Source organism: Andrographis paniculata, unplaced genomic scaffold (assembly GCF_009805555.1).
Source record: "Andrographis paniculata isolate CXL003 unplaced genomic scaffold, ASM980555v1 Contig32END, whole genome shotgun sequence".
Lineage (NCBI taxonomy): Eukaryota > Viridiplantae > Streptophyta > Magnoliopsida > Lamiales > Acanthaceae > Andrographis > Andrographis paniculata.
Genome location: NW_026137565.1, coordinates 7,574,159 through 7,592,231, shown reverse-complemented (window position 1 = coordinate 7,592,231; position 18,073 = coordinate 7,574,159). Strand labels below are relative to the sequence as shown.

Below are 18,073 nucleotides of genomic sequence, written 5' to 3'. Positions count from 1 at the left end.
TCCGATAAAATAGAGCTTTCAATACAATAAATATATAAAATTTAATCTAAATCGCACTTGATACTTCAGATGTAATACCATAATTATATATATTTACTTTTTCAGGTAAGCAAATGCGACAGAAGGCCAAGAAAAAGGAAAACATCTTTCATCCCACTAGGACAAAATTAGAATCTGTTCTTCAAGCGGACTGGATTACAACTCTTCAGAGCTCACTGAAATATGGACTGACTGATACACAGCATATCCATACGCCATAAAAACTTAGTAGTTCTGCCAAAGTTGGGACTGCTTCGGCTGTCCGTGGGAGGGACCGAGCAATCCGTCTCGCGGGTTCTGTAGATCGTCCACCTGCTGCTGGGAGTGATAGAGATTCGGGTATCCAAGTGCACCGTAATTATGGGGAGCTTGCTGCGGCTGCGGTTGCCTCAGGCTGCCGCTTTGCTGATAATTGTAATACGGGCTCGCCATTGTCCGGGAATTAGGTCCATGAAGCCACATTGCAGCAGCGTTTTCGCTCTGTAACGGACATGAATGGGCAGATATTATGCTAAGTGGTCAAGGAAATTGGTAAATTGAATTGGGATTTAAGAGAGGGGAATGTACGTACCTGTTGAAGAGCCATCAAGTGGCTAATGTCTTTGCTCTGAGGGTTTAGAACGTCTTCGTAATTTAGGGGAGTTGCCCCAGACGGGGCGTTGGCTGGGTTGATTGGGAAGTTTCCAGGAATCGTTGCATTTCCAAAGGCGCCGTATCCGGATGGAATAGCAGCAGACTGAGGCAAACTCCCTGCAGAAACATCACCTTTGTATTGTGGAAGTAAAGCTGCTAGAGATTGATGGTATGAGTTGTTGCCGGCAAATGCTTGCTGAAAAGCAGAAGGCATGTAGGCATAGCTCTGAGGCAACAGTGGGTAACCGATCATGTTGGCAAATGGACCCAACGGAAGAGTGTGCTGTGAATATGATGGATGTACAGTTAGGTGCTGTTGCTGAGGAGGTCCTGTGGCAACATTAGTCGCCGAGAGGTTGTGTGGAGCTGTCTGTGCTGATGAGGAACCAGCAGTCTTCAATGCCTGAAAGGTTCGAACAGTAGCACAAAATCAGAGGCCAAGTTTCGATCAAGTTCAGAAAATTATATGTTGCACTTAGAAGGTTAAACTGATGTTGGTTAATTTATGCGAAAACAAAACAAGAAATAAAAATTTGCATGAGTACCTCGGACATAGAAATTACTGAAGCACCAATGGAGGAGACAGAATTTCCATATTTAGCAGCTGTTGATTGTGTACCAGGAAATGGAGAGTACTGAAGATCAGATTCTCTACTGGGAGGTATATTAGCCAGTAGTAAAGTGCTCGGTAATGAGTCCGTGTACGACTGCTGTTTGTTGATAAGAACCAATACAAATTGATCAATGAATACTTGGACTAGTAAAAGCAAACTGACTTCAATGAATTTACTGCACGCTAACTCCCACAGTAAGCACAATATCACACACATATAAAACGATATCATTGCTACACTATCCGTTCTTCTGTTTTCAGGATTTAAACACTCAAGAAACCAATAAATAAAGCAACTGCCCATTTTTTAAAAGATAACTTAACAATTGAATTCTGGAGACATGCAACTAACTCACAACTAGTGAGAGAAGGTGACACATATCAAAACATGTGACAAAATCTAAAATGGAGGACAGAATGTACTGTACCATAACATTTGAGAAGGGAGTGAGATTTTGCATCTGAGAATTTGTTTGACTGAGAGCAGCATTTAAGCGTTGGGCATCATCAAAGTTGTAACCTGAATTGGAATTAAGAAAATGATAATCATTACGAGGCACTCCAATATCCTCAGGTTGAGATTCCTCTGGTTTCGAAGCAGCAGCCACATAGCTCCCTGCACTTGCACTGTCTCTATGAAACAATCTACCATCAGCAGCATTTGTATGTGAATCATCAAAATACTCTGAGCTTCTGCAACAAGAGGGGAGTAAAAATCAACTGTCCTTTCAAGTTTAAATAGGGGAAGAAAGAAACGCAGTTTTTAGATTCCGACAAAAATTGTAGCTTGCAATACCTAGTCTCGTGATGCCCAACTGATGAAGTACCAGCATCAGCATGTGGCTGCTCCAAGTCATGTTTTACAGGCATAGAAGTTCTAGTCCCAGAAGAGTACGCAGCATTCATGTCCAATCTATAGGTACCAAACCTCAAGTGTGAACAATCAACATCTTGAACTTGCAAGTGATCTGGGATTAATACAGAGGGCACACATTTCGAAGATGGCAAGTCATTATACTCCTCTTCCACACTTAATTGTTGTAAGTTTTGGGCAACTGCTGACACTGAAGCACCAGGTTCTTCATCTGAAAGCATTAACAATGATACAAAGTCAAGCAGCTAAACAAGAAAAGGAAAAACAATATGCCCAAGCAATAAGGAACTAATCTCAACAGTCAACATAGTATTTGCTGATATTTGGGTACCCGAGAACTATCTTCAATTTCCAATCTACCAAAACATTAACCTTGTAATCCATCTCAAGTTGCACAAAATTCCCAAGAACTTCATATGTTAACGATAAAATATAATACAAATTATTACATTAAAAGAAATAACAATCAAACGATCACCTGAATTATATTCAGGAGTCTGATGCTGATAAGAGCCCATGTTTTTATGCATATCATTCTCAAACACTGGAGGACCACCAGAATTGTCATGTAGAATCTTCCTCCCATATACAAAATCAGATCCAACATGATGAGTCCCAGAAACTTCCAACCTTCCATCATCTGATTCTTGAACCTCTTCCTCCTCAAAATGTTCATCAACACTGCCAGAAAGTGCATCCGATGTCTCTAGATGCTGCTCACGGTCAATAGTGTATTCTGGGGCTGGAGCTGGGGCAGTAATCACTTTCGAAGCAGTTGGATTTTCATCAATAGGCCAATCTTCACTGGTCGGTGCATACTGCATGGAAGAAATTCCAGACTCAGGAGCTTCACCCACATGATCGTCTGGAAATCTTAAATTATGATCTGTCACACTTGGCACTGGATAATCGCCATTCAATGCATTTGAAGCATTCAACCCTTTATTATGTGGTCTACCCATCTTTACAATGTCAGCCATGGAAAGTTGACCAGGAGCACCCATCCATGCAGATTGATGAACAGAAGTTGGCTGTTCGTCACTAGATGGAGTAGCATCAACAGTGCCCCATGGCGAGGTTTTCATTTCTCCAGGGGGACCATTACTGCAGCATTCAAGACAGAAAAAATTTAATGTTCAATGATAATTGAAAGTTTTGAAACAGAAAATAGCCAGCATGATAGAAAAAGAACAGCCCATGCTTCAACTTGGAAGACTTAAGAGCATCCATAAGACTCAGACTTAAATAAGAATGCCTGAAACAACACCAGTCAAGTACCAAGTCCTGATACTGAACATGATAAATATTGCAGTTGGGAATATCAGGATACCCCGCCATTTGTTTAACAAAAATAAGCACATTAGAAAGCTTTAGATGTAAACACTGGTACTGCTTAACACACAAATAATAAGAAAAATCAGAATTTTCGTTTTATACATAAAAACAATCATAATAAAAAATAAAAAATAAAAAAAAATTTAAAAAGAAGAGCTAATGAAAATAGTATTACTTATGGTCAAACTAACAACTCAGTTATCATGAGTCATTACCAATATAGAACTTAAAGCAGTTCACTATATAGTAAAATCAAAGAGTGAAAATAAAAAACAGTAAGACAAAAAGTTGATAGAGGAAGTACCTGAGGCCCACTGATCCTCTGCTTCTAGTGTTCGCTGACATGCCTGGCACTGAAGATGAAAAGCCCGAATGAGGAATTGACCCTTGTTCTTTCTTATAGGGTGTCTTTCCAGGCAATGGAGCTAAATCTGTTTAAGGCAATATAACAATACTTAATATTTGTTCTATATTGCCTTACAGACAACCTAGAGGTTTATCAACTTCAATAAACACTTAAGCTTCGAGTACCAGAAGAATTATATGATGATGAACCACCATGCCCCCCATAATGATCAGTACCAATCTTGTTGCCACGGCTTAAATTTTTAGTAGCTCCGCGAGACCTGGATTCAGGGGGATCCTTGCCCTGTATTGACATAAATACATAGAAGAACATGTCCCAATTAAAGTACACAACCAAATCGCATTAACCTACGCCATATGCTTAAAAACTAAAATCAAGCCTGATAACAAGGTGATACATAGAACCCATGCTTGTGTCCTGACAATTGATTATTCTGTTTTTAAGGGAGAGAGCAAGGAAACTAAACACATCAAGACCCATTAGATTCGACATATATGAAGATACATATAATTTCTTCAAAGAGTCTTCATTTTCATTTTAAGATGAAATCAGTTATTTAGCTAATACATACAACCCGTTGTTGAATTTTGCAGTGATGAAAATCACGCACCTCTTTTTTCTTTTCTCGTTTACTCTTCACCTCGTGGAATGGATCTAAACAATGGTAGAGCATATCAGGATGGACTTAAAAGTAAAAGGCTCTTGACAACCCAACAAAACAGCCAGTAGTTTTTATCTGTCCTCTTACCAAATCATGGTGTATGGTGCAACCCCACAATACATTTTAACTTACAATGCACAGAAATGTGCCAAGTGTACATAACTCAAAACAGAACATTTTCCGATAAAAGAATATAATTCATCATTCTCTTATTAACCCGTAGCATATATGCAATCAATTAATCAGTACATTATTCAAAACAAAAGAGAGAATAAGGTAGTCAAGGGGAAATGAATCTTCAAAGACTACTCATGTTTCGTCCATAAAAAAGTCAAGTGCAGAAGAAACATCTCTGGTTTCAGAGAGAACTAGTTCCGGAATTTTCAAATCACCCCCAAAGAGAAAAGAAACGGTTTGTTTCTTGAAACCTTACTTTTTTACAATTTTAACAAAACCAATCGGAGATGTACGCTGCGGTTTCAGAGTTCGCCAGTTTGTTTAGCAACCAGAACGGACAAAAAAAAAACGATTTCCAAAAAGACTCGAACGAACAATTTACCAACCAGTACCAGTAACTCCTCTTGTAAAGGCTCGAAAAAGTAAACGCCAAAGAGAAATTTTAAAATAATTATATAAAAAATTAAAAACTAGGGTTTTTCAGCTAAAAATGAAACCTTGAGAGAGAAGACGATTTACGGCCTCGTTAGGGTCCATGCTGCATTCCTTGAGAGCAGCATAGATCTCCACCTCGGAGCAGTTGACTATCTCCTTCAAACTCTGAACCACTTTCCGCGCCCCCGCCGGAATAGGCTCCGCTGCGGCGCCGCTTCCCCGGCTCGTACTCATCCTTCCCTTGAAACAGATCTAACGCAATTATTCTAATCACCAACGCTCGGCTATATTTCCTCTCGCTGCCTTTCCCTCTCAATAAATTCAAATTAGAAAGCAAACGGATCAATAAATTCAGGACACCAATAAAGAACGCCAAAACCCAGCGGCGAACCAACTTATGCTTGCTTATCCACGGCACGCCGTTGAAGAACAAGGAAGCTTTTCCGGTCGAGAAGTCCGTAGACGAGAGTTGGCGAGGAAGACGATGCTTTGCAGTTTCGGAAACCCTTCACACTCTGATGCTGAGGCATGCTTCTTTCTTCACGCAGTTATCTCGTCTGTTTTAATAATACTATATTTTCCATTTATGTATCCTCTTTAATTGAAAATAATAATCGGTCACGTAAGAATTATTTCAATTAGGTTTGTTTGGACGGGAATTTTACATTTGGATTTTTATAATAAATAATATTGTCTCCTTCCATATGTTTAATTGTATATTTATAATTTAAAAGATAAAAAAAAAATTTAAATTGAAATGAAAAATGATAAAAAAAAAAAATGTACTAAAAATTAAGACTGAGGGAGCGGTACAAATTAAAAAAGAAACTTAAAAAAAATATTTTAATTAATATCTTATGATGCTAATAGAACGCAAAAATAAATATGATCTTAAAAATAAACGGGGTGAGTATCTATTTTACTAGTGAATAGAGGAAATATAAATATTTTTTATACATTGATAAAAACTAATAATAATAAAAATGGTTTGAGTTAAAAATTAAAATTTTGAATGAACTCGTGAAAATGAGGTCATGCATTAAAACCTTGTACCTTAAGTCTTGTCTGTCACACAGATTATGCGGGATTTACCAATGCCGCATTTTCAGATAGCAACGGTTATAAATAAATTAATAAATAAATGAGTGGATAAAACATTAATAAATTGTGCATAAGACTAGTTGGTGGAAAATAATAATAATTTAAATATTAAATATTGAATTTGTTTGTTTAGTAATTTTTATATAAAATATAGAAAATTGTATTAGTAATATAAAACATACAGTAATAATTTTATTTTGAATATTGATTTTCATGAATGAATCAAATATATATATATATTTAAAAATCATATCAAATAAAAAATCTTAGACAAACAAACAAACATTATTTTAATAAATAAACAAATAAATTCTCAATTCAAAGCGAAGTTAAACAAATCAATCCGAAAGGAAAGCCTACTCAAATCAGTAAGACAATTTAAGACAGCTACACGGACCAAGTAATTTGGGCTAATTCTTCGGACGGTAATATTGAACATTTCGGGGCCTCTGATATTTTTCGAAGTCAGTAACATAGGCTATGGGCTTTTCCCTCCAAATACAAGTATTTTCCTTCTTCTTCTTTTTTCTTTTTTTTTTTAATGACAATTTTGTTGGCCATGGCATCTTTATTTTTTAATTTTTCTACCTGGTGGCGACTGCACTGCCATTATCTTCATTTTTTTACAAGTGTCTGTGAAGAAGTCTTTTACAGACCAGACACAGGCAGCACTGCTTCTGATACTGTCAAATATCAGTACCTTCTGCTTATCAATAATATATATATATATACAAGGGACATCAGTAATGAAGAAGCAGCATAAAATCAGTAGGTGCTGGCTGACAAAGTAGCATCAAATCCAGCACTACAGTAGAGCCTTTTTACAGATTAGAAAACAAGACAAGAGAAGAGAAGAGTTTACTAGTGTTTTTAATTGTTGCAACTTTGCAACAGTGGAAAGACACAGGTGCTATATGAATATATATATATATATGTATTAGATATAGATGCATATTAGACAAAGATTCTCCCTTTTGCCTTTTTCTTATTCATGCAACTTTTTTTTCTTAACAATCTGCCCACACTCTTCTTCTCTGCTGCTTTAATTTGCTTGTAGAATGTAGATACCACCATTACCAGCAATCCAATGCCTCCTGCCTTAAGTTTTCTTATATTCCCCAACAAAGACACCTTTGTTTTCGTCCCTCTTCTCACTTCTGTGCAAGGAACCTATGATTCTTCACACTTTATTATATATATACATCATGTAAGGTTTGGGCAGAGGATGAAGGTAGTTAGTTACTTCATCCACCAGACACCGTTCCTCCTTCGATATATCTGGTCTTTAGGTTTACTAGAAGAAGAAGATGGTTGTGTATGCAAGAATACTATGGCATCCAACAACATTATCTATCCTCTGCCTTCTACTGGTCTCATCAGGTGATTTTGCATTCTACTGTTCTAGATTACTCTAATGATCTAAAGTCATTTGTAAGAGATGCAGGCAGGCTAAAATGATGAGAAATTTAATCAGAGATTGAATAGTAGTAAGAAATTGATGGAGGTGTTTTATATTTGAGAGTGAATTAGAGCATTATGAGAATAACTCGAGGCCAATAAATGCCTTTTATCTTCCCTTCAGGTATAGGCAATGGAGACCAGCCACCCTTGGAACAAATCCAAGGAGATGGAAAACTGGATTATGAAGAAGACCAAATGTTATTTCCATTTCTCCCGGAGACGACAACCCAGAGAGACACTAATCCCGGAAATGTTCCTATTGTGAATCCGACAACACCAGGTACAACTCCTATAGTTAATCCAACCGGTCCATCACCACCGGCTCCAACAGGACCAACAACAAAACCGACACCTCCAGCACTACCCGGCGGAGGAGTAGCACCTGGTGGGGGAACGGGAGGCGGGAGTTGGTGCATTGCAAATCCCACTGCATCCCCGACTGCTCTACAGGTGGCTCTGGATTATGCATGTGGCTATGGAGGAGCAGACTGTTCGGCAATTCAACCGAACGGTGCCTGCTATGATCCGAATACAGTTCGTGATCATGCTTCCTATGCTTTCAATAATTACTACCAGAAAAACCCTGCCCCGACTAGCTGTGATTTCGGAGGGACAGCACAGCTGAGTTACAATGATCCGAGTAAGCTTTTAACTTGTTTGGGATCAATAAGCCCTACCCTTTTAGTAGCCCTATTGTCAGTGTCGGGTAAATTGAAAAAACTAACCACTTCTATCACAATCCACTACTTACTTTCTTCCAACTGGTTCAATACAGATCCTAAACTTCAAATTTAGCTCAGAACATACACATTTGCAAAGGCATTATTCTTTCATTAACTAACCTCACATTCTTGATCATGTTGATACATAGGTCATGGGAACTGTCGATACGCCTCACCCACAAGCACTCCAACAATGCCTCCACCAACAACTACTATGACGCCAACAATTCCAATGACACCACCCAGGTAAAGTCTTAATTAGTATGATAGCTGAAGTTAAGTAAACAAGAAGGGAACTGAAAAAAAGAATCCCTCTTGCAGCACATCTATGGGAAATCCCTACCCAACTGGAGGAAATGGTTTTGGTTCAGAACCAACAGGCTATGATTATGGTGCTGAACCTACAGCTACCCCAAATTCAGTAGACAATGTGTCACTCAACCTGCTGCTACTCATCACCATGAACTGCATCATTTTTTCAGCTACATTAGTCAACAATAACTGATATGTGGAGATAAATTCGGTTTTCATCTCCCATATGATGAGAAACCAGATACTTGGTAGCTTCAAAGCTATGCAAAATTTTGAGGCAGAGATACACTGCAAGACACTACTCTAAAGGCCATACACATACATATTGCATCACTCATAGTAGTTTATTGTAGTTATACTTTTTAAGTTAAATAAGAATTTCCAGACAAGGAATAGCTGATTTAGGATAGTTGTAGTGAACGAATGTTAGTACATTCATAAGCAGATACATGTTACCTATTCCCTCATAATACAATCACTAATTTATCAAGCAATGTAAATGCAACATGTGCATGAATTAATCCAACATATCAGCTAATCAATATAAATGTGCACCTATGTAAATTTCTGATTTAAAACCAACACGAAGATGGATATTTCTTGCCATGCTTTCATTCAGAATATGTTAAAAATGCATTATCCCATGTGATGAATTATAAACCAACAAGATATTGTATTAATTATGTGATGACCTGAAGTCAATAGATTACATATCATTAGACATATTCCCACAACAACACGCTAAAGCAAATGCAGGCACGGAACAACAACAATACAAATGGTAGCTAAGGTGGCAAGAATTGAACCTTGATCCAAAGCTCTTTGCAAGCTACCGGCTCTTGTAAAATGCTGGAAAGCCAGATAAGCGCTAATCGCCAATGAGATAATAACACCTTCTTGTGTTCCTCTGCCGCAGGTATGAAATTTGTTACACAGCTAAAATTTACATAAGTAAATTGTATATGATGCATTTACTAACCTCAGCCTCATAATCTGATATGGGGACACAATGACCAACAGCAGAGTTATGAATGGCAACTCTAGCTCCCCTGCACACAATATATGAATGGATGTATAACTCAAACCAATTTTACACAGTTTGTTCAGCATATAAGGTTAAGAATATAGAAAATATAGCAACTATAAGAAGATTCCCACAAATTTTGGGAGTAATTATATTTGTTTGAGCAGGGTTCTTGTCTATTACAGGTTTTTTTTAAAGGTGTGTGCACATGTGTATATTGGTATGAGAAAGAAACTTACCAGGAATCACAAAGAAAAGGCGAACAAGAAGGGCTAAGAATGCAGTCCAGATGCCATACTCACCCCTGAAAACTAGCCATGTTTTAGTACTAAAAGCATGAGCAATCAATCAAAAACTAGTACTAAATAAACATAGGCAAATAAAAATGTTGGACTTCATCCATGTGACGATGCTTGGAGGTGCTTGTAGGACAAAGAAAGGAACAAGAAATGATTTGTGAATGGCTGTTCCCCGAGCTAGCATTAAGGCCCTGAAAAAGGATTCAGTTGGTAATTTATAATATCACATTCATCAAATATCTCAGGATACTATGACAGATACATAAAAATTCAACTTGGATCAAACAGGAATACTTGATGAGTACACATGAACCGACTATCACTGTACAATAGCTCTATCACAGAAGGCTTAAAATAGAAAACTCTAACTACTTAAACTTCACCCAAAAAGCCATCAACAAATTAGAAGGCTTCCACAAAATAATTCCTTTTCTTGTGCCTAAAAAGTTACTTGCAATTGTTGCAAATTTTAAACTAAGATCAAATGATCCGATATGCATCTTATGCCACATTAAATTCCGCAATCAACACAATACACACAAGTTGCTCATTCCAGCAGGCAACTCTTCTAATTTTTGCTGATATTTCAAGAACTGAAAATCCTGTACACCCAGAGTACAAGAATCAATGTGAAAAGATATCAACACATAACAACATACGTAGTACAAACAGTGGAGACCCATTGAAGATTCCGATAAGTAAACGGCGCAGAATAGCAGACTGCACCAACTCCACGCCTTCTCTTGTTCATTACCAATGACCTGGAATCAATGCATGCATAATAACTTATTTATAGAGAGAAAGCTTTAGATCATGAGCGAAAAAATTAAGTGTTGACTAGTGGAAGTAAAAATAAAGTATCAACTATTCTGCTGTTTTTGTCTAACATTCATTAAAAATGAAATTATTAATCCAATGTTTTTTCTTCAGCCCTAGCTCAAAATTCATTCTTCAGTTTGAATTCAATCCGATCTGTTCAATTATCTACTAATTTTAGTAATCTTACACAACAAACTGCCATCTATAAAAAAAAATAGAAATCCTACTACCAAAATATTCCAATCAGATTCCAAACTTTTCATATGATAGGCTCCAAATTCACAGCAGCATACTTACCTAAATGGATTATAAACTAAGGAGCTAAAGTTTAACTGTTGCTTCCTGTGAAACTGTTGAAGTTGAGGAGAGGCGTGGCAAAACGCTCTGTATTGATGTGAGCTGGGAGATTTACACAAGTGCTTGCTAGAGTAGAGAGAAGAGCAAGAAACCGAAATACTCATCGTTAAAATTGCTTTTCCCGTGACAACGCCAATGCCAATGGAATAAATAAAGCCCTTAATAATGTTTTTTTAACAAAAATATAAAAATAATTAATTAAAATATATTTAAATATAAAATTATTAATAATTATATAAATCAAATAACATTAACTCATATATATATATATATTCATATTTTTATATTTATTTTTTCATTTTATATACATATATTAAAATAAACATTATTGGTTAATAATGGATTTTTTGAAAAAATTGCAAAAAATATCTCATTATAATCCCATTATCACTTTTGTCTTGTATTTATGGCAAAATATATCTATTTACAAAAGCCGCTATTTATATCTTTTGGCCTCGCGTGGCCGCGCGTGATCGCGCGTAAGGGTGCGTGGCGTGAGTGTCACGCGCGCAGGCAAAGGACATAAATATCGACTTTTGTAAATATATGGGATATATTTTGACCGGTGCGGAATATTTTTTTGCAATTATTTCTGAATTTTTTATCTTTTGATTATTTTTACTTTTATCTAAAAAAATAATTAATAAATACTAATAAATAATATTAATAATAATAATTTTATTGCGAATGAATCAAATATATATTATATTAATATGAATATATATTATATTTTTATAATATTTATAGAGAAATATGTCTAAATAAAATGTGAAAGAATAAGATTTTATAAAATTTTCTAATAAATATTGAAAGAAAAAATCCAATCATTCTATAAAATTTTTATAAAAAATATTTAAAACAAATTCAATGATTTATAAAATCTTCTACAATATTTTATGTTTTTTAATAAAATATTATTGATTAATATGATTATATATGAATTATTTTATATAAATGAATAAATAAAGTAATAACGATTTTTTATAATTATTATGAACAAATATTTTATTTATAAAATATGTTTAAATATAAAATATATATTTTATGAATTATAATAGTATTTGTTATTAGAATATAAAATTTAAATAAGAAATATATTTGAAAATATAGAAAAATAAATAAAATAATAAAAATATTACTCTCTCCAAAAAAATAATATTTTAGTATTTGATTATTTAGTTAAAAATTAAAGTAAATGAGGAAATTGGAGATAATAAATTGGTATTTAGTTATAATCAATTTAGATTAGACACCAGACTCATTTGCAGGCTTTCTTGTTATGTTTACTTATCAGTTTAATACGGTTTCTTGCCATTTAATAGTTGTTTAATGATAAGATTAGTTTTCAACATATGGTTCCTTAGTTCACTTACTGGGCCAATTTTGCGAGAAGTCCTGCTATATTTAGAAATAATTTAAATTCACAGCATATATTGAGAGAAGACAAGCAATATTATCAAATGACCTGCAGCAGGGCACTTGAACTAGAAAATCTGACCTAATTCTTGCAAAACACTAATCTGTCCAATCCCATGTTAACAGTGCATTGCGTTCCAACAATATTAATTAAATTTACAAGGCAGGATAGCATCGTTCCTGAATTAATGGCACTTGGCGTTCGAATGTTTTATTAGCATATTGTTATGCATACCTTGATCATACAAACACTGTTGCCGAGGCAAAGAACCTGATGAGAGAAATTAGTGACACTAAGTAAGACAATCTAATATAGAACGGGAAATGTAAACACAGTGATCACGAAGACAGATACAGTCTTCATACGAGAGGGGAGGTGAGACTTGCACGTGTTATCCAGAAAACTGTGCCTGGTGTGCTCAAAGCCAAATTTGTTAGTAGAATGTATTAACTGAACGCAAAGGCGAAATCACATAATATCAACATAGAAAATTAGCAAATGGAAGATATACTAGAACTTCTTCTTTTTATTTTGTTACAGATTGCTGTCCTCCCTGACTATAAACCTATCCAAGCTTGAACTAAGCAGCTTCTCAAGAATATATAAAGGATTAATAATAATAATAATAATAATAATAATAATATCTTTTTCAAATTCAAATAACAAATCGTGATTGATGGGTTGTTAATAACAATCTCAATTCCAAGGGAAGTGCCAATTACATTAAATCAGCTGGCTTACATGTTCAGTGACTTGTAATAGCGAAAACATAGCTCCGAATATCAAAAACCCAATAGTTAAGACTTAATTACCTACAGGAATAAATTTGATGGCGACCCAGCCATATGCCATGACTATGTTATTAATGTTTCCTAGATGTCTGCTAAAATCAGAATCTTTGGGATATTACTAATGCACATCGTATTAAATTGCATTAAAAAAACAGTGCCTTTGAATGTCACTTAGGCATATATAAGCAATTATGTTTAGCAGTTGGAAATTATGTAGCTCAGCCATATGTACTACAGGGGTCATAAGTAAATTAAAATTATATCACACTTTATTTCATAGATCAAATCATATACACACTCGCAAAGACCTAACAATAGCCTATTACTATACAGCACAAGCAGGAGCCTTGGAACTAGAAACTAACTTGATCAACTAACAAGGTTCTTAAAAGGCCATATCGGAATGATGATAATTGGACTGAAAACAAGAATAGTGATTCAAATTTTTTATGCCTTAACCAAGCCTCAGTAAGGATGATATGCATCTAAAAATGAAGACAAATTTTGACTTGAAAAAAAGGATGTAATAGAGTAATTAAAAATCTAGTCAAAGAATAGTCAAGGAACACTTATTCCTTGTTACCAAATTTCCTAGCAATGATGGGCCTCACATCTTCTGCATCAACCAAGGTCTCCAAAAATGGAAGTAATGAAATTAGAGCACAATCTGAGGGATCATCAAACCAACTTCTGATAGGAATCCCATTATTAACTTGCAACCTGAAAACCTGAGTCCAAAAAATATATTAAGCAAAGAATGTGTATACAAAATCAGAGGCAACAAAACAAAGAATTCAACATCAATTTCAGGAACAAAAGTGTTAAGACTACAATACGTGAATGGTAGGCCAACAATCTAAACTTCGCACACCGTAATGAAGCTATAACTCTTGGTTGATAAACATTACATTGTTCCCAGATCCTGTAATTTGCATGTCGTGCTTGGATAAAGTATGAAAGTGAAAAGTGTGATAGATATGGTTAGTAATCTAAAAAGAATGAAATTGGTCATTTCGAGTTGTAAGGTTTTTGTTTCCTAGGACTTGAGGAATCTAATCCACTTGAGAGTATTGCCCTATCAATAAGAGTAGTTGGGTTGGTGATCTGTGGGATGCAAGAACTACAAGAGAACAGAAAATTGACATACTGTATCCAGAATTCTGAGTCATTGATAGTAGCCGAAATTACTTGAATCGGTACCAGTTCTAACTCTGTTGTTACACTATCCATAGTTGAAAATAGAATGCATAAAGATCAAGTCATCAAGCAACATCTGCAGAATAAAAAAGAGCAAATATTCAGCAAAAGGAATTGTAAATGGTATTCTATTACCTGTGGAGAATTATCAATTATGGCAACTTTTGCCAGATCAACACCTAACACGGTTAAATCTTTCATGTAACTTCCTTCTGAAAATATGCATGATTCACGATACGCTCGTCTTGATATAAACTTCCCATCGGGATCAATGATATCTAGAAGTTGTTCTGCATAGATGCTTTGACTAGCAGTGAATACCACAATTTCAAACATCTCAGCCACTCTTTTTAGAAAAGTCTGAAGGTGAGGCCTTTTTTTCACGTACACAGTATGTTCTTTCATGTTGAAGAACACTGGAAATGTGAAGTCCGCATCATCACACTGGTCCAAGGTAGAGTGCACAAGCGTTTCTGCACATCATAAATCAGGACAACAGAACCAAACCTAAAATATCAAACCAGCCACAAAATTGCAAGCATTCAAAGTACCCAACAAATGATTTCAGAATGAGTAGTTACCATCTAAATCAAGTACTAGCGTAATCTGTTTATTATCTTGCTTTTTGTTTGGTATTGAATTTGGCGACAAAATAGATCCTATGTCGTGCTGATCGGGAAGATTTCTTATATACACTTGCGGATCAAAGCCCTCATACTCTTGGTCGGGGTAAGGAATCATGTCAGAATCTGGTTCATTAGGTCTCAACTGATGAATCATCGTGTACAAGCTAGAGTTGTCAACATTGACAAAGTTCTCTTCAGATGGCCTGCCATCATGGTCGCTTCCAGTGTCCAGAGCATTCTCAGAAAAGGGCAATGTCATGTATTCTTTCATCAAATCACAGTATAAGGCTGAATCACCACAACGAAAATCAAGTGGAAACACTGCATTTGTTTCATCATCTATTACAGAACTGCTCCCATTGGATGGAGCAGAAAAAATCATGTCAGAAACATATAAGTCTGATGATCTGCTGCAATCATCACTGTCTTCACTGTCCAATTGTGGCACATAAAAATTGTCACTTCCTACAAAATCAAGGAGGAGTTAGTTTTTAGAAAACTGAAATTCACGCGAGTGAAGCTCCATACAATTATCAAATTGAGGCTTGTTACAACTCCTTAGGATCACGCGCACCTTCATTATTGTTGAGATCTGTAGACTCCGAGATGGGAGAAAAGATTGTCTCTATGTTTGTGGTGCAGCTGTAAAATGTGGGTTCCTAAAAATAAGATTAATTAGTAAACAAACAACAATATTGAAACTATAAGACGAATGTGGCTGCTTATAAATCCACTTTCAGCTGAAGGCTGCTAGCAAAAAGGCTTTGAAAGCACAGTAGCCAATGGCTTTATTTAACAAGCTACCCAGAAAAAATTCTGCTTACCATACTGTCTACAGTAGAAAAATCTTCTACACTTAGGGGATGCTTCAGGAAAAGATTCTCCTCATTGGATGACTCATCAAAGACAGTCTCATTCCCACCAAGGTCTAGGACACATATTTCATCATAAACTGAAGCTGCAAGATAAAGGGAAAATTAAGTATAAGCATCCAACATTGAGTGACAACTTCAAGGATCCAAAATTTAAGGATTTACTCACCCTCTCCATCTTGATTGCATGGAGTACATGTAGAAGATTTATCAGCGTTTTGACAAACTCTAGAATGAGAATAAAGACTCTTGGATATCAAGCTTGACTTGCAGCATCTATGGAGACCATGTTTTCCTTTTGAACGATCTTTGGCTAACTTGGCTTTCATTTTTATAGATGGCATTTGATCTGTAGGTATGTCGTCGCCACCTGTATTGCGCTGAGAGCATCCGAGTGGAACAACACGTCTTTTAAATATCAATCAACCAGAGGAGACTGAAACAATAAAATTTTCAATACCAATAAACCAGTGATTTCAAGATAAGAGAGAAAAATATAAACTGATTCAAATGCCTCGCAACAATCTGATTCTGATGATAACATTTAGATCAAGATCTCGTAAACTTTCTATCCATGCTTCACCTTTCTATCCAAATTAAGAAACATCAAGGTGTTGGGAAAGTGAGAATATACATAAAATTTTCTAGGAAGCCACAAAGAGTGAAGGAATTCAAGCAGAAGATATATGTCTCAGATAAACTCCAAATTCACAAGAAAGACAGAAATAAGGCAATATCAACGAGAAGTCTAATCTTGATTAGCCAGACAACCGTAAATTGATGATTTCCAATAAAAACATAACCACGAACCATTGCTATCCATTACCAATAACGGCACAAACTAATAAAAGAAACCCTCAATTAATTAGAAAGCGAAAGTCAACTCAACTGGAGAAATCCGTTCACATCAAAATTTGAAACAAAGAGTGATGACCAAAATCATAAGAGTAGCAGCATGGAAGAAAACCCGTCGAGAAACTCAGAACGTCCAGCGCGTCGCACGATCCAAAAACCCTAGAACAGAAAACAAGGAGACGTACAGAAATCCAACCGCGCGCAACGGTTTCAGCAAAAAGAGTAAAATTTACCCACTCAACTCAACACGTCACTCGCACAGAATACCAAATCGCTGCGATTTACGAAGCGACCAACGCACAGTGTAGACCGCTACATACCGATTGTGTGTCTTCGGTCGTCGCCCTCCGAAATCCGAGTCTTCTCTCTGTCTATAAACTGACGCGGTTTCTCTCTCTGGATTTACGCTTCTCTGTGCCGTTTATGTATAGGCGGTGGGAGTTTCGTGATTTCCTACATCCAGTAGTCAAAGATTTTTTATGCAACCGTTGACTGGGAGGTGTACCAAAGGGTGCATTTTTTGTGGGTTAAAAAATGGTAGGCATGGTTTGTCCCAAAGATACAACCATTGTAAGCAAAGGGTGTGTAGAACCGGTCGTATGCGATTTGAACCCGTGCTTAAGTTAAGATTATCTAGGTGCTGATTGACGGCTGGGATCGAGAGTTTGGAAAGTGCGGCTAAACCGATAGCAATTTGACACGTGGATAAAGGGCCCCCCATAGAGTGACGTATGGACACGTGCTCGTTTCGGGGAAAGAAAGAGAAGAGGAGTCGTGTGAGAATTGGCTGTGTACCAGATAGTGGTGCGTGCGTGACACGCCCTGCTTGTGGAGTGCAGGGCAGGATGTGGGTATGTCTTTTGTTGTTTGTTTGGTCTGTATTCTGCTTTGAAGTTTCATTTATATGATATTAAAATTTCATAAGAACTTCTGATTTTGAAATAAAGAACATGTAAGTTTAAAAATATAAATAAAATAATTTTCGCAAGGGACCTGAAGGCCCGAGGACTCCTCACCATAAAATTATTGGTTCAAATTTCGATGTTTTGGAAACATATGTAGCACATAGTTCACTTAGCAATTAAT

The 18,073-nt window shown here is 36.1% G+C and overlaps 4 protein-coding genes across 7 annotated transcripts; 1 reads left to right on the top strand and 3 right to left on the bottom strand.

The window, feature by feature from the left end:
* Nucleotides 1-129: 129 nt before the first annotated feature.
* On the bottom strand, nucleotides 130-5,711 carry LOC127247613 (uncharacterized). Of its 3 annotated transcripts, none has more exons than XM_051269544.1 (10): nucleotides 5,197-5,711; nucleotides 4,472-4,515; nucleotides 4,026-4,143; nucleotides 3,799-3,925; nucleotides 2,638-3,263; nucleotides 2,082-2,370; nucleotides 1,714-1,978; nucleotides 1,218-1,379; nucleotides 611-1,075; nucleotides 130-519 (listed from the first exon to the last, which is right to left on the bottom strand). In XM_051269544.1, exons 1-10 carry the CDS (start codon nucleotides 5,366-5,368, stop codon nucleotides 265-267), a joined length of 2,523 nt encoding a protein of 840 aa, XP_051125501.1. In that variant the 5' UTR covers nucleotides 5,369-5,711; the 3' UTR covers nucleotides 130-264. The 3 variants fall into 3 exon arrangements, with proteins under 3 accessions (XP_051125501.1, XP_051125500.1, XP_051125502.1); XM_051269543.1 differs by having other exon boundaries at nucleotides 1,218-1,382; nucleotides 5,197-5,710; XM_051269545.1 differs by lacking the exon at nucleotides 4,472-4,515 and having other exon boundaries at nucleotides 1,218-1,382; nucleotides 5,197-5,335.
* Nucleotides 5,712-7,114: 1,403 nt separating this feature from the next.
* Nucleotides 7,115-9,311, top strand: LOC127247238 (extensin-like). The gene is made up of 4 exons (XM_051269016.1): nucleotides 7,115-7,615; nucleotides 7,818-8,336; nucleotides 8,568-8,664; nucleotides 8,740-9,311. Exons 1-4 carry the CDS (start codon nucleotides 7,543-7,545, stop codon nucleotides 8,921-8,923), a joined length of 873 nt encoding a protein of 290 aa, XP_051124973.1. The 5' UTR covers nucleotides 7,115-7,542; the 3' UTR covers nucleotides 8,924-9,311.
* A 65-nt stretch (nucleotides 9,312-9,376) lies between these two features.
* On the bottom strand, nucleotides 9,377-11,396 carry LOC127247422 (cold-regulated 413 inner membrane protein 1, chloroplastic-like; the record flags this gene model as incomplete). Its single annotated transcript, XM_051269250.1, has 6 exons — nucleotides 9,377-9,637; nucleotides 9,710-9,779; nucleotides 9,994-10,058; nucleotides 10,149-10,244; nucleotides 10,713-10,814; nucleotides 11,170-11,396. Coding segments are annotated over 6 exons (726 nt in total), but the record flags the coding sequence as incomplete, so codon positions are not given.
* Nucleotides 11,397-13,684: 2,288 nt separating this feature from the next.
* On the bottom strand, nucleotides 13,685-17,403 carry LOC127247235 (uncharacterized). 2 transcript variants are annotated; one of them, XM_051269012.1, is made up of 8 exons: nucleotides 17,308-17,403; nucleotides 17,022-17,146; nucleotides 16,302-16,568; nucleotides 16,085-16,218; nucleotides 15,835-15,919; nucleotides 15,216-15,725; nucleotides 14,770-15,107; nucleotides 13,685-14,165 (listed from the first exon to the last, which is right to left on the bottom strand). In XM_051269012.1, exons 3-8 carry the CDS (start codon nucleotides 16,474-16,476, stop codon nucleotides 14,007-14,009), a joined length of 1,401 nt encoding a protein of 466 aa, XP_051124969.1. In that variant the 5' UTR covers nucleotides 16,477-16,568; nucleotides 17,022-17,146; nucleotides 17,308-17,403; the 3' UTR covers nucleotides 13,685-14,006. The 2 variants fall into 2 exon arrangements, with proteins under 2 accessions (XP_051124969.1, XP_051124970.1); XM_051269013.1 differs by having other exon boundaries at nucleotides 16,302-16,512.
* Nucleotides 17,404-18,073: the final 670 nt, after the last annotated feature.

Bases quoted from the DNA above. Each gene is read 5' to 3' on its own strand.
- LOC127247613 (XM_051269543.1), bottom strand. From the start codon at position 5,368: ATGAGTACGAGCCGGGGAAGCGGCGCCGCAGCGGAGCCTATTCCGGCG. The intron at 3,926-4,025 runs GTACTCGAAGCT...TGCCTTAAACAG, and splicing joins ATCATCATATAATTCTTCTG to ATTTAGCTCCATTGCCTGGA. The intron at 1,979-2,081 runs GTATTGCAAGCT...CTCTTGTTGCAG, and splicing joins GTTGGGCATCACGAGACTAG to AAGCTCAGAGTATTTTGATG.
- LOC127247235 (XM_051269012.1), bottom strand. From the start codon at position 16,476: ATGCCATCTATAAAAATGAAAGCCAAGTTAGCCAAAGATCGTTCAAAA. The intron at 16,219-16,301 runs GTGAGTAAATCC...TTTATCTTGCAG, and splicing joins ATGCAATCAAGATGGAGAGG to CTTCAGTTTATGATGAAATA. The intron at 15,920-16,084 runs GTAAGCAGAATT...TCTTATTTTTAG, and splicing joins TTTCTACTGTAGACAGTATG to GAACCCACATTTTACAGCTG.
- LOC127247238 (XM_051269016.1), top strand. From the start codon at position 7,543: ATGGTTGTGTATGCAAGAATACTATGGCATCCAACAACATTATCTATC. The intron at 7,616-7,817 runs GTGATTTTGCAT...TCTTCCCTTCAG, and splicing joins CCTTCTACTGGTCTCATCAG to GTATAGGCAATGGAGACCAG. The intron at 8,665-8,739 runs GTAAAGTCTTAA...TCCCTCTTGCAG, and splicing joins ATTCCAATGACACCACCCAG to CACATCTATGGGAAATCCCT.